Below are 15,199 nucleotides of genomic sequence, written 5' to 3'. Positions count from 1 at the left end.
TGGGCAGAGCCTCTGCTGTCCATTCATTCATTCCTTCACTCATTCATTCCCTGACTTTTATGAGGCATCTTCTATAGGCCAGTCCTATTCTGACAGAGAGATGCAATTGACTGTACCATGATATGTGGCCCTCTTGGACCTCACAGACAATGAAATGAGAAACTCCTGGCATTCCGGGATATACCTTGCAACGTTTTCACACTCCTTATGCTCATGCAGAGGCCTGGGGATAAGGAGCCAGATGCTGGGTGGGAGTGAGCTCTGAGCTAGCGGCCGAACCCAGCCTGCCACCAGTGCTGCCGGCCATCGGTCCCTATCCTCCAGGCTCTCAGGCAGTGACTCCTTTAAGGATCTCAAGGTCATTTTTACACTTGCATTTTGCGGGATGCTTCCTGTGGGAGAAAAGGGCTCCTAGCACACAGGGAACCCACGGGCTTTGTGCAATTCAAGAAACTCCCTAAATTGTAAAATTTGAGAGTATGTGCATGTTTTAGAGAGAGAGCCCAGGGCTTTCTTGAGATGTCAGGACCACAATGCAAAAAAAGTTAAAAACACGGATTTAGCTGTATTTACACATTTAGGGATAAATGAACAGTGTACAAACTGTTAGAGTAAGACGACAATAACTCCCACTTACATGACACCCTTGTTGCCGACACTTACTCTAAGCACTTTGCAGACACGAATTTGTTGACTTCTCACGACAAGCCTGAGATTTGGAACAATGTTTGCCCTCGGCTTACAGAGGAGAAGCGGAGGAAGTTAACGCAGCTGGTGGCGGGGCCAGGACTGAGGGCCCGCAGTCCCTGAGCTTCCCCTCTGCAAGAATCCAGGAGGAAAGAAGGAAACAAATGCCCCTGAGCGGGAGGGGGAGCCCAGCACATTTGGGGATGCCCGGTCCCCTCATGTCTGCCTTTCCGATTAGTGATTGCTCCTGATTTGAAGGGAGAGGGAAGTGAGTTTCAGAGAGTGGAGTATTTGCCCTGGGTTCACCAGCTCAGCAGAGCCGTGTCTGTCTGACTTCAAAGCCCAGCTCTGTCCAGACCATCGCAGGGGCAGAGTCCAGGAGCCAAAGGGCAGTCCCCATGAGCTCACACTGGGTTCAGGGCACATGTCCTTCCAGCTGTCCCAAGCACACACTGTCCCCCCGGCATCTGCTTCATCAAGCTGCAACTCACTGCAGAAGCCAGGCTAAGGAAGGAAAACCCAAGTTGCAGATTTCGGAAAGGGAATAATTGATTTTCATGCTCAAGAACCCATCACCATCTTGCCTTCATTCGTTTACTCAGTGACTATTGTTGGAGCCCCTACTGTGTGCCACACGTGTTCTAGCAAGTAGGTTGCTGCTGAGAACAAAACCAGAGCTATTATTCGAGAAGAACAGCAGATTTCTCCCAGCAGAGAAAGAACACAGGCTTTGCTCTAACCCTGGAATCTGAGCTGGCAACTTCTCTGTGCTTTTGTTTTCTTATATGTAAAATGGGATAAAGACATTCCTCCTGGGGTGTGTGTGCACGTGTGTGGTGACAGAGGAGGACGCAAGTGGGTAATGGGTTTTCACTCTTACCTGGCATGGCACGTTCCTCTCTTGCCCTGGTATTGACGCATATCTGTCGTGTGAACTTGGACGTGGCCCCTGAACTTCTTGGAGCCCAACTACAGGCTGGGATGGAGACTTCAGGCCAGCTGCCTCCAAGCCTGTGCTTGTACTGCCCCTGCCACTGCTCTGCCCAGCTCTGGGCTCCCAGCCCATCTTGGTGCTCAGTGGTACACATTCCAATGAAGTCAAAGCCCCAAGCTCCTGCAGACACATTCAGAAAAGCCAACTAACAGAATCCTGAATGCCAAGGGCATCTCATTCAAGACATCAAGGGCCACATCTCTTCCACCCCCATCAGGCTTAAGAAACAGCTATATGTCACCCCCTATTCAACTGCCCCCGAATGGTCCAAGGGTGCCAGGCTCACCAATCGCTGTACATAAAGCAGCTTCAAGATCCATAATTAAAAGGAAGTGTGCAGTTGGATTCCTGGCCCATGGAGGGGTTTGCTCCTACCCCATGCCACCCCTGCTCCTGGGTTGCATTGTCCTTGAAGGCCAAAATGTGGCATCTCAGAGGGTTCTGTCACTGACTCATGTACCTTTAAAGCTGGAAGGTGTCTGGGCAATCACATAGTCCAGGATTGCAAACTGAAGGCCCATGGCAGGATCTAACCCCTCCTAATGGGTGCTGACGATTGCAGAGAGCTAATCCTCTCTAGTTCCTCATGCCCACCATTCCTCATTATGTCACCCTGGAAGCAGCCTTACCAGGTTTGTGAAGGCACTGGGGTTCACTGCCCCTAGTCTGGTCCACCTCTTCATTTTATAAGAGGTGGTGGTGGATGGGATGGGGGGCCCAACAAACCCAGAGAAGGGAATAGATGTGCCTGAGTTCACATGGCCAATGACAGGCACCATGCAGACCACATCTACTAACGAGCCCCCTGGGCCTCAGGGAGAAGGATGTGCCTGGTAAACCTCAGTGCATGACATAAACAGCAAGGGGCGAACTCTGTTGGAGTCCCCCTGGAGGGAAGGGGGTCATCCCTGAGAGGGTCGAGACAGCTTTCAGGGGAGTTTCTCTGTGTCGAGACTCCATGCTGTACCAGTAGATCTGTTCATTAATAATTACCTAATAGGGGAGGTGGCAGGCAGTGCTGGTGGAGCTGACAGGTTCTGCCAACCTTCCTGGGCTTCATAAAGCCAGGCCATGTTCCTCGGCTTCCTGTAGCATTCAGACAGCTGCCTCGGGGGCCATACCAGGACTGACCGTGAGTAATGCTCTGAGGGCCACAGTTGAGACTTGAAAGGGAGGGTGATAATCATCGCAGTTTGCCCAGGACTGGGGCTTCTGGAGCATAAGAACTCCAGTGCTAAGACCAGGAATGACCCAGAGGTGACACCTCCTAGCTGGAAAGACCCTTAAGTGTGATTGCACAACCTTCTCATTGCACCAGTGGGGGAACTGGTACCAGGCCCAGAAACAGCCTCATGCAAGGCCACACCTGACTTAGGACCCAGGTCTTCTGGCTCCTGATCCAGGTGCTTTCGGAGGGTGCCTGGCAGAGTGGAATTCTGGGTAGCTCGCTGCAAAGCCAGAGAGAAATACGTGTGAAGGTTAGGGCAGGAGAAGGTATTATAGCTTGGTAGGAAGCCATGCTTTGGGGATGGGTGTGAAGTTGGTGCTTGAAGTGGTCACTCCAACTCTTAGGTGGGAAACAGAAGAGAAGACCAGGTAGGAAGCAACAGTGGTCTAAGTCAGGACTCAGCAAACAGTGGCTTGTGGGTCAAATCTTGCCCACTGAACTAAGAATGCAAGATATAACATAAATATAAGATATAAAAATAAATACAAAATTTGTAAATGGTAGGAAAAAATTAAAAGGAGGACAATATTTTGTGACCCATGAAAAGCATATGAAATTCACATTTTATTGTCCATAAATAAAATTTCACCAGAACCCAGCCACACACAAGCATGCCTTGTGGGTGACCTCTTCCCAGCCAACACAGCCAAGCTGGGCAGCTGTAACATGACTGTATGGCCCCCAGAGCCAAAGACATTTAGTCTCTGGCCCTTTGTAGGAAAAATTTTCTGACCCCTGGTCTGGGCGAATGACACTGGAGGCCTGAGTGAGGGTCACAGCAGTGGAGAGGCTCAGGGGTCATGGGAAGACCCTGCCAGACATACAGAAAGATTGAACGAGGTGGGGCGGTGGAGAGCCAGACACAGGTTAGGGATGACAACCGGGTTTGGGGCTGAGAACCAGGGCAGCAGGGCAGATTTGGTGTGGAAAATTGAGCACCCTGTTTTGGGAAGATGAAATTTACTAGGAGAAGAGACCAGTCCTTTTCCTGGGACTTTGGACAGATCAGTTTTTGAACATCAGAGATCTTATCTGCATGGAGAGATGGTAGGAATGCCCATTCTACTGACCTTTACCGAGATAAGAGGGTCAAACAAAATGGCGTTAAAATGATGTTGTAAACTGTAAAGCACACAAGGGGTGTTGGTGGAGTAGAAGTTAAAATAACCTTTGGTGTTTTGCTGCAGTGGGTCCCTGGGATGAAGGAATAAGCATGAATCGTAACAAGAGCTCCAGGCTGAGTCTGGAGACTTTGTGCTCTAGCTCAGACACTTACCAGTTAGGTGATCTGATGAAGTCATTTTTGGAGTCTCTGGGATGAGAAAAGAGGCGAGTGCCTCAAAGAGCTGAGAAGGATGGGAAATGCAGGGGGTGGTCATGTGGAGCAGGCTTTGTTCATCTAAAGCACTGCTGCAGAATATGATCTTTGCCACACTCTGGGAAAGTGCCAGGTGTTTGCTAGCCTCCTGCAGGGTCATCTGCACAAGTCCATGGTGTCACTTATCACGCTGCTCTTGCCCGACTTCTCAGTAGGGTTGAGTGTTCTGTAGGGGAATTGCCTGGGTACTCTCTTTCCTCCTATAGTTGGGAAAGCTCAGAAGATGCATCTTGCCGACCTCCTGCCCTTCCTTCTGGCCGGACTGCTGGTCCTTTGTCATGGTCAAGTGAACCCTGAGCACTATCGCCAGGAACATACGGGCAACCCCCATCAGGAGGCTTCAAGCACAGGTGAGGGCTCCCCCAGCCTCAAGATTGCCCCAGGCAATACAGCCTTTGCTCTCCATTTCTACCACCTGATGGCTTCCCAAAGTCCTGGGAGCAACTTATTCTTCTCCCCACTGAGCATCTCTGCCTCCTATGCCATGCTGTCCCTGGGGGCCCGCTCCCACAGCCAGACCCAGATCCTTGAGGGTCTGGGCTTCAACCTTACGGAGCTGTCTGAGCAGGACATCCACCGGGGCTTCCAGCACCTCCTGCACACTCTCCACCTCCCGGGCAACGGGCTGGAGATGCACATGGGCAACGCCCTGTTCCTGAGCCAGGACCTGCGGATCCTTCCGGGATTTCTTAATGACAGCATGACCTTCTATGAATCCAAACTCTTCCTCACTGACTTCCACAATTCTGTGGGTACCACCCAGCTCATCAATGACCACGTCAAAGAGGAAACTCAAGGAAAGATTGTGGATTTGGTCAGCCACCTGAGCACGGACATCACAATGGTGCTGGTGAATTACATTTACTTCAAAGGTAAGACTCGGGGACGCCTGGGTGGCTCAGTTGGTTAAGCAGCTGCCTTCGGCTCAGGTCATGATCCCAGCATCCTGGGATCGAGTCCCGCATCGGCTCCTTGCCCGGCAGGGAGCCTGCTTCTCCCTCTGCCTCTGTCTGCCTGTGCTTGCTTTCTCTCTCTGATAAATAAATAAAATCTTAAAAAAAAAAAAGGTAAGACTCGGTTTGTTGGTAGATCCTCTAGCTTCTCTCTTCTTCTGATTTGTGGATGGATTAAGTATTTAAAAAAGAGAAAGTGGATGAATGGGGTCAGATAGGGTCAAGCAATCCTTAGCAGATTCACGTGAGAGCATCAGGTATTTAAGATTGTGTAGTATTGAGATTCCTCATGCCTTTAGACATATATTCTTATTTTCTTTGTAACAGTAATGTATGAAATGCATAAGGTGAACTGCTGGGTTCATAGAGAAGCTCTGTCACTTACCAATGATGTAAGCAGGGCAGGTTGTTTGCTTGAAGTAAGGATAATAAGAGTCCTTCCTTCAAGGTTTTGTTTTGAGGATCAAATTATGTGACATTTTTGTGTACTACTTAGAAGAGGATCTAAAGGGATAGGCAAACTGCTGCCCCCAGCCACATCTGATGGGCCATTTGTTTTAGTCAATAAAGTTTTATTGGCACACAACCATGCCCACTCATTTATGTATTGTCTCTGGCTGCTTTCACACAGCCACAGAGATAAACAGTTGCCATACAGCCTAAAATATTTGCCTTCTGGCCCTTTGCAAAAGAGGTTTGTTAATCTCTGACAATTATATATTCTCAATAAATAATTAGAGTAATTGTAATTTATCTAACGATAACAGTGCTCATTTCAAAGACCCTTGAAAACACATAAAGGGGGAGCCTGGGTGGCGCAGTCAGTTAAGAGTCTGCCTTCAGCTCAGGTCATGATCTCAGGGTCCTGGGATTGAGTCCCGCATTGGACTCCCTTCTCACTAGGGAGCCTGCTTCTCCTTCTTCTCCCCACTTGTGCTCTTTCTCACTATCTCTGTCCCTATCCCTGTCTCTCTCAAATAAATAAAATCTTTAAAAATAAAAAAATTTAAAAACCACATAAAGATATAAAAGAGAAATAGAAATTACCCATAATCCTACAACCCTAAGGCAACCAGTGTTAACTTTTTCACCTAATTCATTCCTGTCTTCTGTTCACACACGTATATTAACAATTGAAATCACAGCATGGGGACAGATTTGTACAGTGTGTATCATCAGTGTTTCATCAGGACAGATTTGTACAGTGTGTATCATCAGTGTTTCATCAGAGGATCAAAGACACCATGATTATTAAGGGAAAGGGGATTGTTATAGGAATTGGACCTCACTCAACTCTAGGCAAATGAAGACCTAGAGGAAACAACATTGGATGGACAGAGTGAAGTCCTTGGTGCAGGTGAAAGTTTGGACCTTATTAAGGATCTGTTTGCCAGGCACATCCAACCACCACAGTGGGTCCATGTAGGGGGAACTTTGGAGAGGCCGGTGCTAGGCACCTGGTAGTGGCTTAGGGACACATTGCTCTGGAGTGCTAATGTTGGACAATGAACTTGGAGGACAGTATGGACAACCTGGAGGACAGAGAGCTCCACTAGGTCTGTCCATCATCCAATCTTCCTGGAAAGACCTTCATCATGTGAGGGTTGTATTCACATTGACCTCCCAATCTCACAATTGTAACCACCTTGAACCCAGAATGTATAGGGAACAGATTCTGGAAAACAGTCCCAGACTAACAATTCAGCCAAATCAGTCATCGCTTGCATTCTACACATGGAATTATTTATGTACCACTGAAAACCTTTTCAAGAACCTTTTTAATTCTGCAATGACCATAAACTTCTAAAAAGTTGCAAAAATAGTCCAGAGAGATCCTGTGTACCTTTCATCCAGGTTAGATAACATCTCACATAACTGTCATACAAAAACAAAACCAGGAAATTGACATTGGTGCAATCTACAGACTTCATTCAGATTTACTAGGTTTTACATGCATTTGTGTGTGTGCATGTGTGTGTGCACGCACAGCTTTATGCTATTGAAAATGTTATTTAGATCTCACTTTAATGGCTGCACAATATTTTATAGAGCCATTTCAATGTAGAGTACACACCATCAATGTAATTTAAATGTATAGTATACACCATCAATCTACCCAAAGCTCTGAATATAAAGAAGGGTTTGGGTGCTCTCTTCCTGAAAGAGACTTAGCTCCAGTTGGGCTAGTGTTGTCGGCCTGAGAGTGAGAGGTTCCCTAAAAATAGGAAGGAGAGGGCGCCTGGGTGGCTCAGTGGGTTAAGCCGCTGCCTTCGGCTCAGGTCATGATCTCAGGGTCCTGGGATGGAGGCCCACATCGGGCTCTCTGCTCAGCAGGGAGCCTGCTTCCCTCTCTCTCTCTCTCTGCCTGCCTCTCCATCTACTTGTGATTTCTCTCTGTCAAATAAATAAATAAAATCTTTTAAAAAAAAATAGGAAGGAGATTGAGATGTCTTACCCAACACTTCAGGATGTAAATTTAGCCCCAGGCCTTACTCTCTTACTCTCACATGGTAAAGGGGAGAACAACTGTGGCTTACCTTCAAAACTGAAAAGTACCTAGAAGAAGACAAACAAAAGATGCATAGGATCTCTGTAGAGAAGATTATCTTGAGAGATATTAGACTTAAATTTTCAAAAGTACAGATATACTATGTTCATGAAAAGGAAGACTTAATATGTAAAGACGTCAATTCTCTCATGAATTAATCTAAATATTTAATGCAATCCCAATCAAAAGCCTAAAAGATTTTTTTTTTTTTGGTGGCAGATAATAAGCTGATTCTAATCTGTATATGGAGGTACAAAAGGCCAAGAATAGTTAAGATGGGAAAATTTACCTAACAGAGGGTGAGACTTATCATAAATCTATATTAATTTAGGCTGTGAAGTACAAATAGACTAATGGGACAGAATAGTGAGGCCAGAATAGAGTCCAGAAGTGGCCCCATGGATAGATACAGATAGATACAGAGACCTATGGTATTTGTCAAAGCTGGCATTCCCCGCCCCCCACTGCCATGATGGAACACTGGTGCTGGGACAGCTAGGTACCCACAAGGGGAAAAGAATGGGTTTGGACCCCTCCTTTCAACCAACAGTAAGTTTTTATTCTAGGTGGAGTATAGTCCTTTTTGCAAAAGGGAAGACTAAATCTCCTAGAATATCATGTAGGAGAGTATCTTCATGATCTTGAAGGGAAAGTTGTCTTAAACAAGACACAGAAGTCCTAACCACAAAGACTAATATGTCCACTGCATTTAAGTTAAGAATTTTAATCACCAAAACACACCATTACTAGAGTGAAAAGGCAAGTCAAAGAGAGAGAGACAAGGGATTTACAACTCACACAACTGATAGACAACTAGTGTTCAGAAAGGAATCCTGCAAACCACTAAGAAACAACCCTACACAAATACAGGGGAGGAACATGAACTAGCACTGATGTAACAAAAAAAAAAAAAAAAAAAGAGGTGGGGGGGACATTTTGTTGGTCAATAAACATACAAAAGATTGCTCAACCTCATTTTTAACCAAGAAAGTACACTACAAAGTCATAATAAGCTACAACTACATAAACATCAGGTTGGCAATGTACATTAAATGGTAAAGACCTGAGGTGCCTGGGTGACTCAGTTGGTTAAGTGTCTGACTCTTGGTTTCAGCTCAGGTCATGATCTCAGGGTCATGGCGCCGAGCCCTGTGTCTGGCTCCATGCTCAGTGCAAAGTCTGCTTGAGATTCTTTTCCCCTCTTTCTCCCCCATCCCTCCCTGTTCTTGCACTCTCTCTTGCTCTCTCTCTAAAACAAATAAATAAATAAATTATTTTTTAAAAAATGGTGAAGACATGAAACAACGTTGCTGATATCCTTTTGTATCTCCCATTTTAGAATCTAAATGAGCCCTGAGAGAATCCATTTCATAGCAGGTCAGGTTTTGAAGGACTTAAGTGGTACACCGTGATAAAATAGTAAGGGGGGCATCTCCACAGCTGTGGGAGAGACACTCCCTTGGCTAGACGGTTGGTCTGCTGGTCCCCAGGTGCCCTGTGCCTTCTTTCCATCTTCCTTTCAGCTCTGTGGGAGAAACCATTTGTTCCCTCGATGACCACTACCCAAGACTTCCACGTCGATGAGAATACTGTCGTCAAGGTACCTATGATGCTGCAGGACACACAGCACCACTGGTATCTTCATGACCGATTCTTGCCCTGCTCGGTGCTGCGGATGGATTACCAAGGAAACATGGTGGCCTTTTTCATCCTTCCGGACCAAGGGAAAATGGCTCATGTGGAGGAGGTCTTGACTCCAGAGATGCTAACAAGGTGGAACAACTTGCTTCAGAAGAGGTGATCAATGTGACCTGTGGTGTTGAGTCTACAGCATTGCCCTTCAGATGGACCCTTCTAAGGAAGGCCAGTGCCCTACATGGGGGTGTTGTCAAATTATGAAAGAATTCTTACTTGCTTTAAGACTTTCCATGGGTTTCCCTCACTAATGAACTCTCTTGTTATATCTGAAATACGATTTTTACCCCATTAGTGAAAAGAGAACCAGGCTAGGAGTTAAGATTCCTGTTTCTATATGTAGCCCTTACAGCACACAAGACTTGGGTGAGGTGACACTGGCTCTCTGAGGGTCTGCCCAACTGTGCAGTGAGTGGGTAGACCTCCCGTCAAGGTTCCTAGCACAGAGGGACTTCAAAAGATTCCATCCACCCATCCAGGGAAGTAGTTTTCTATCACCCTGGGGCTATAAATGGGAAAAATTTATAGATAAGGGTCTCAGATTTATAGATGAGGGCCCATAGATAAGGGCCTCAGTCTAAGGCCATATGTGGATGGAGAATTCGCACAGCTCATGTGACAGAGGAATTCTAGCCAAAGAAATCATCTGGTCCCATGTAAGTGAAAACCATAGGACCCCAACAGAGGTGAAGGGAAAGCTACCACACAGGAAGACTTTATCACCCTAGGCACCTGGCCTGCCCACAGAAAGCCCCCTCTGCTGAAGATGATCTCCCAAGGGAGTTTCTACAGAGAGCAGTCTTGAGAGCTAAGGGGCCTGGCCTTAAGTCCCTGGGGGGACTGAGGAGACACTGGAGCAAAGTCAGATGCAGTGAGTGGGGTCAGCTAGAGGGTGCAGTCAAGAGGAGCATAGTGCGCTGGGATACCTCACTTGTGTAACCCCATGCCTCCTTCAGGTATTTTTATAAGAAGCTCGAGCTACATTTCCCCAAGTTCTCCATTTCTGGCTCCTATCAGTTAGATCAGATTTTGCCGAAGATGGGTTTCATGAACCTGTTCTCAAAGGAGGTTGACCTCTCCGGCATCACTGAAGAGCGGAGACTGCGGGTGTCCAAGGTAAGTCATTGTGGCCCTCCATGCCTGGAGACTTGGTAGGGGACTTCTGCCCTTTGGGGACTGCTGGGCTATGGGTATTCTCTCTGTCCCATGTGAAATCTCAGAGCCTGGGTTTCATTCAGCCATCTGAAGACATGGACATCCTGGAACCAGCCCACTCCCATGCTGGCATGGTACTTGGCACTGGGGATCCCACGTTCATCCCCCCGCTGTCCTCAGGGAGTTGTCACAGCAAAGTGGGCTTCACAGATCACAATGCATAGACAAACGCATTGGTAAAATAGAGGGAGGATACCTACGAGGTTGGCCGGGGTGTGTGTATCAGAGATCGCTTCGATAGTTAGAAAGAGACCTATGACTTTAGTTAAGAAGACAGAAGTGCATGCCAGGGTAGAGCCTTGGGTTGCAGAGTTGAATTCCAGATCTTCCTCTTATGTCATTGAAGGGTGAGTGAATGTCTGGGTCTGCAAAACAGCCGTAATATATCAACCTTCTAGGATGGTTATGAAGACTTAAAAAGAGCCCTAGGCACATAGTAAGTGTTCAGCTGCTGATAGAAATAGTTATTCTGAGGAGCACCTGGATGGCTCAGTCAGTTAGGAGTCTGCCTTCCACTCAGGTCATGACCCCAGGGTCCTGGGACTGAGCCCTGCATCAGGGTCCCTGCTCAGTGGGGAGTCTGCTTCTCCCTCTCCCTCTGCCTGCCACTTTGCCTGCTTGTGCTCTCTCTCTGTCAAATAAATAAACAGAATCTTTTTTAAAAAATGAAACAATTATTCCTATAAATAAGAAGTCATCCAGCTCACAGATCTCCCCAGTGTAGACATTCTTGCTGTGGGATCCCCAGGAAGTGGCCTGCAGTGCTGATCTCCAGTGATCTCTGGTTCGTCCAGGCTTCCCTAAATTCTGATTCATGTTCTCTTAGAGGTAACCCTTGTGATTTCCTTCCCAGAGTTTTCACAAAGCCATTCTGGAGGTGGATGAGGTTGGCACCCAGGCAGCAGCAGCCACTGGCAGCTTTGTGACCTTTATGTCTGCCCAGCACAATCGCAGAGTCCTTCGGTTCAACCGGCCCTTCCTCGTGGTGATCTTTTCCACCAACAGCCAGAGCATCGTCTTCCTGGGCAAGGTGGTCAACCCCACGAAACCATAGCCCTCCCAGGGCTGCCTCTTCTGTTACATGCAGGATGATGTGGCCCAGGGGGGACTCGGTGTGAGCAGCTCTGTGTTTGGAGTGGAGGACACAGAAGATCCTGAGATATTGGACAGAAGCTGTTGGTGAGGGTGAGAGACATAGGTGGTACAAGATAAGTGTGGACTAGACACCCAGCTCTCAGGGCAGATCATCTCACCTCTTTGAGCACCGCCTTGGATAGTGGGAGAAACTCTGCTAGGTGGTTGAAGGGATTAAATACAATGATGGCTATGAGGAAACTGTTTTGGTGCCTTGCACATAGTAGATACTCAATAAATGCATCCCTGTTCTCCATCCTTTTGGGGTTTGCTCTGCCCTGCCCTGGACATGGGGGTGAGACGTCCCAAGTTCCAGTGGCTTGGTAAGGTGTATATGGAAGGTGGGGGAGCAATGTCGGCAGCTGGCTGTCCCCAGCAGAGCGGACGCCTTATTTCTAGAGCGGGGGCTCTGAAGGCTTTCACTGGGAAAGCATCAAAGTAGTCGCCATAGCAACCTACTGAGGAAGGCTCAGCAAGGCAGGCAGCTCCCCTCTCCCCCAGGGTGGCACAGGCACTGTCCCTTCCTTTGGCTTTGGAGATGGGGCCAGTCCCCCAGGATCAATGGCCAAGGTCACAACAGATCAACACAAGGTCACAACGGCCAAGATGCACAACAGAAAGAAGGAAGAACAGGAGGTTGGAGCCTGGGGGCCCGCACTTACATCCTGCTCTTCTGTTGATCAGCTCTGGGCCTCGGGCCAATTTCTTCCCTTCTTGGGTCTGCTTCCTCACCTGGCTGATATGGACTGACCCAGATGGCCCCACTGAGATGTCTGTACTATGTGGGGTGAATTCTCTGAGCCAGAGTTTACACAGAGTCTCAGAGAAGAAAGCTCTATTCTTCCCACAGGAAGAGGCAGGCCGGCCGCCCCTGGCTGTGTTTGTCCTGAATCTCGGGAATGTGTGGCAAATGCATTTCCCCAGCCGGGCCCTGGGGTGTTCTTGTAGGCCAGGGTGTCAGAGGCCAAGAGTCTTGCAGTCATGAACCCTGATTTCCCCTGGCGCCTGGAGAGAGACAGGCTATGCATCATCTCCAGCATTGAGACGACGGATCCAGAGTCACAATGGTCCAGGCTTTATGGGAGGTGGTCCCCAGCCCACATCATGCTACAGATACAAGAATAAGATCTTGGAAAACCAGGAAACCAATATCTAGGGCAAGAGCTTATGGTGGGAACGCTGTTGTGGAAGGAAGTTAGAGAGGATGGGAAGGGGAGATTTTGAGGTTCTCTCCCTTGGCTTCTAAAGCACAACACTGAACTGGACAGGACAGCCTGGAAACAACACTGGTAAAGGAAAGTCCCAGAGGAGGAAAGTGCTGAGCTCGTCGTAACGGCCCTGAGCTACACCGACAAGGTACTGGAAATGCTACAGGACCCTGTGCCCTCCCAGGCTCAGAGGAGCGCAGACCCTCCTTTCTATCCCCTGGTTTGGTTGGCTGAAAAGCAGCTACATTACTGAAAATATTGGTCTATTTTCCCCTGCACTTGCTGGGAAGTTGAATTCTGGCTTTTAAGAGCCAGGCAGGAGCTGAAGTCCGGCCCAGGTTGACACTGCCCACTCTGTCCCTATGGAGGCAGATGGGTGGGTGGATTCAAGCCCGTCGGGTGAAAGGGTCTGGTCCTGGTGTGGCCCAGAGGCGTAGGAACATGAAGCCTGGGTGTGATGAAGGGGAGGAAAGCAGAGCCGTGACCCTCAGTCCAGTCGAGAGGGATGCTTCTGTATTCTGATGAAGTCTGTCCCTCTCCAGCTTGGAAGCCCTCAGTGGCTCCCTATTGCCAACAAGATAAAGCTTGTGGTCCAATACCCACAGTCCATGCCCTCCCGACCGGGTCCCCACCTGCCTCTCCTACCTCAGTCCCTCCTCCTGCACTCTCATGTCCAGTGACATCAGCCACGGAAACGTGCTGTTTCCCCAGGCTGTCCGTATAGCCTCCAGGCCTTTGCTCCCTGCAGGCTCCCTGTCTCCAGAGAGCCCCCTTCCCCATCTCTGAGAATCTGCCAGGATTTCCTACAAATGCCTCACGCCCTCCCCAAGGCGGACTGCCATCTTACCATCAAACGTGGTGGGTGGACAGTAGTCTTTGCTCCCCTGACCCTGATTAGACAGAACATCTGGAAGGCAGGGCTCTGTTCAACCTGCGTTCCCTTCATTCACCCCAGAACCTGGCCCCTGGGTGGATTGTACGGTCTGGTGTGTGGCTGAGGCTCAGCTGCTATTTGGTGAATGAATGAATGAATGAATGAATGGAAAATGCTGTGCCCTGCACAAGGGCTAAACGAGCCCTGAACGAGCTGTTTGTTCTGCACCACCCCCCTTGACTCATCCCTGGCATTGATTGGGTAAATATTTATGCCAACTTCTCAGATTTCTAAATGCCCTTTTGGAACATGAAACCCAGAAATCAATTAAAAAAAAAAAAAAGACTCCAGGCAGGGCAACTTACCCCCCCAGAGTGGTGCCCTGGTCTCCTTCTCTTCTCCTGTGCTGCTCCCCTATGGGGTCCCCTCCTTGGGTAGTACTTGTTATGCCCCTTGGGGAACCCACTTCCCGGGGACCAGCGTTCAGTGCTCCGAGGGGCCACATGCATTTGTGATTTCAGTAGGTCTCTTCCAGAGGAAAAATGGAAGCTTCCTGCCCTTAGCAGCAGGAGGGCAGAGGGCGGTGATGGGAGCACTACGAGCAATTAGGGCCCGTGGAAGGATGCGTGTGCATGGCTCTCTTAAGTGGGTGTGGAGATGCCGCGTGGGCTCTCTCCGTTTTCCTTCTGCCATTCAGCACATAGTGACGAGGCTGGCCGGGAAAACAGGGGGTCTCCCCAGTGGAGGGGGAGGCACTTGAAATCTGGGTGGAAACAAGGCAGGACGCAGCCCCAGCTTCCCTTCTATCCCTGTGCCGTGGGGCAGGCACTTGACCTCTCCGGATCTCATTTCCCACTCCCCTCCCCATAAGTGGGCACAGAGCCCCACCCCCAGCAGCCGTAGCAGCAGAGAGGGGAGGGTGGACATGGGGTCCCATGGAGCTACAGATCTAGGAGCCCCTGGCTTGGACTCAGTGTGGCAGGTGAGGGGCAGGAAGGAGCCTGTTTCATCCCTGGCTGCCTGGGAAGGTGAGGTGCCTCTTTCATAAGTGGCAGAGCAAAGGCCAGTGGCTGCCATGCTCCCTGCTCTGAACACCTGTGGGGAGAGGGGCCTGGTGCGCATGTTCCTGGGAGGTATCAAGAAGCCACAGAATTCCCAGGTATGGAACCCAGACTTTGGAGCCAGAATGTCTGGGTTTTAATCTGGCCGCCACCAATGTATGCGTGTATTAGCTTGTTAGGTCTGTCGGTCCGAATCACCGCAAACTGGGTGCTTTAACCAACAG

The 15,199-nt window shown here is 48.9% G+C and overlaps 2 protein-coding genes across 2 annotated transcripts in view; one reads left to right on the top strand and one right to left on the bottom strand.

Moving 5' to 3' along the window:
* Positions 1-15,199, bottom strand: part of SYNE3 (spectrin repeat containing nuclear envelope family member 3) — a 978,380-nt gene that overhangs the window by 208,261 nt on the left and 754,920 nt on the right. The gene's annotated exons all lie outside the window — the stretch shown is intronic.
* Positions 2,703-12,090, top strand: SERPINA4 (serpin family A member 4). Its single transcript, XM_082733269.1, has 5 exons — positions 2,703-2,813; positions 4,494-5,159; positions 9,312-9,585; positions 10,440-10,599; positions 11,552-12,090. Exons 2-5 carry the CDS (start codon positions 4,511-4,513, stop codon positions 11,750-11,752), a joined length of 1,284 nt encoding a protein of 427 aa, XP_082589395.1. The 5' UTR covers positions 2,703-2,813; positions 4,494-4,510; the 3' UTR covers positions 11,753-12,090.

This window comes from Mustela nivalis (genome assembly GCF_964662115.1).
Source record: "Mustela nivalis genome assembly, chromosome: 6".
NCBI classification, from domain to species: Eukaryota; Metazoa; Chordata; class Mammalia; order Carnivora; family Mustelidae; genus Mustela; species Mustela nivalis.
This window is presented reverse-complemented; position numbering and strand designations above follow the sequence as displayed.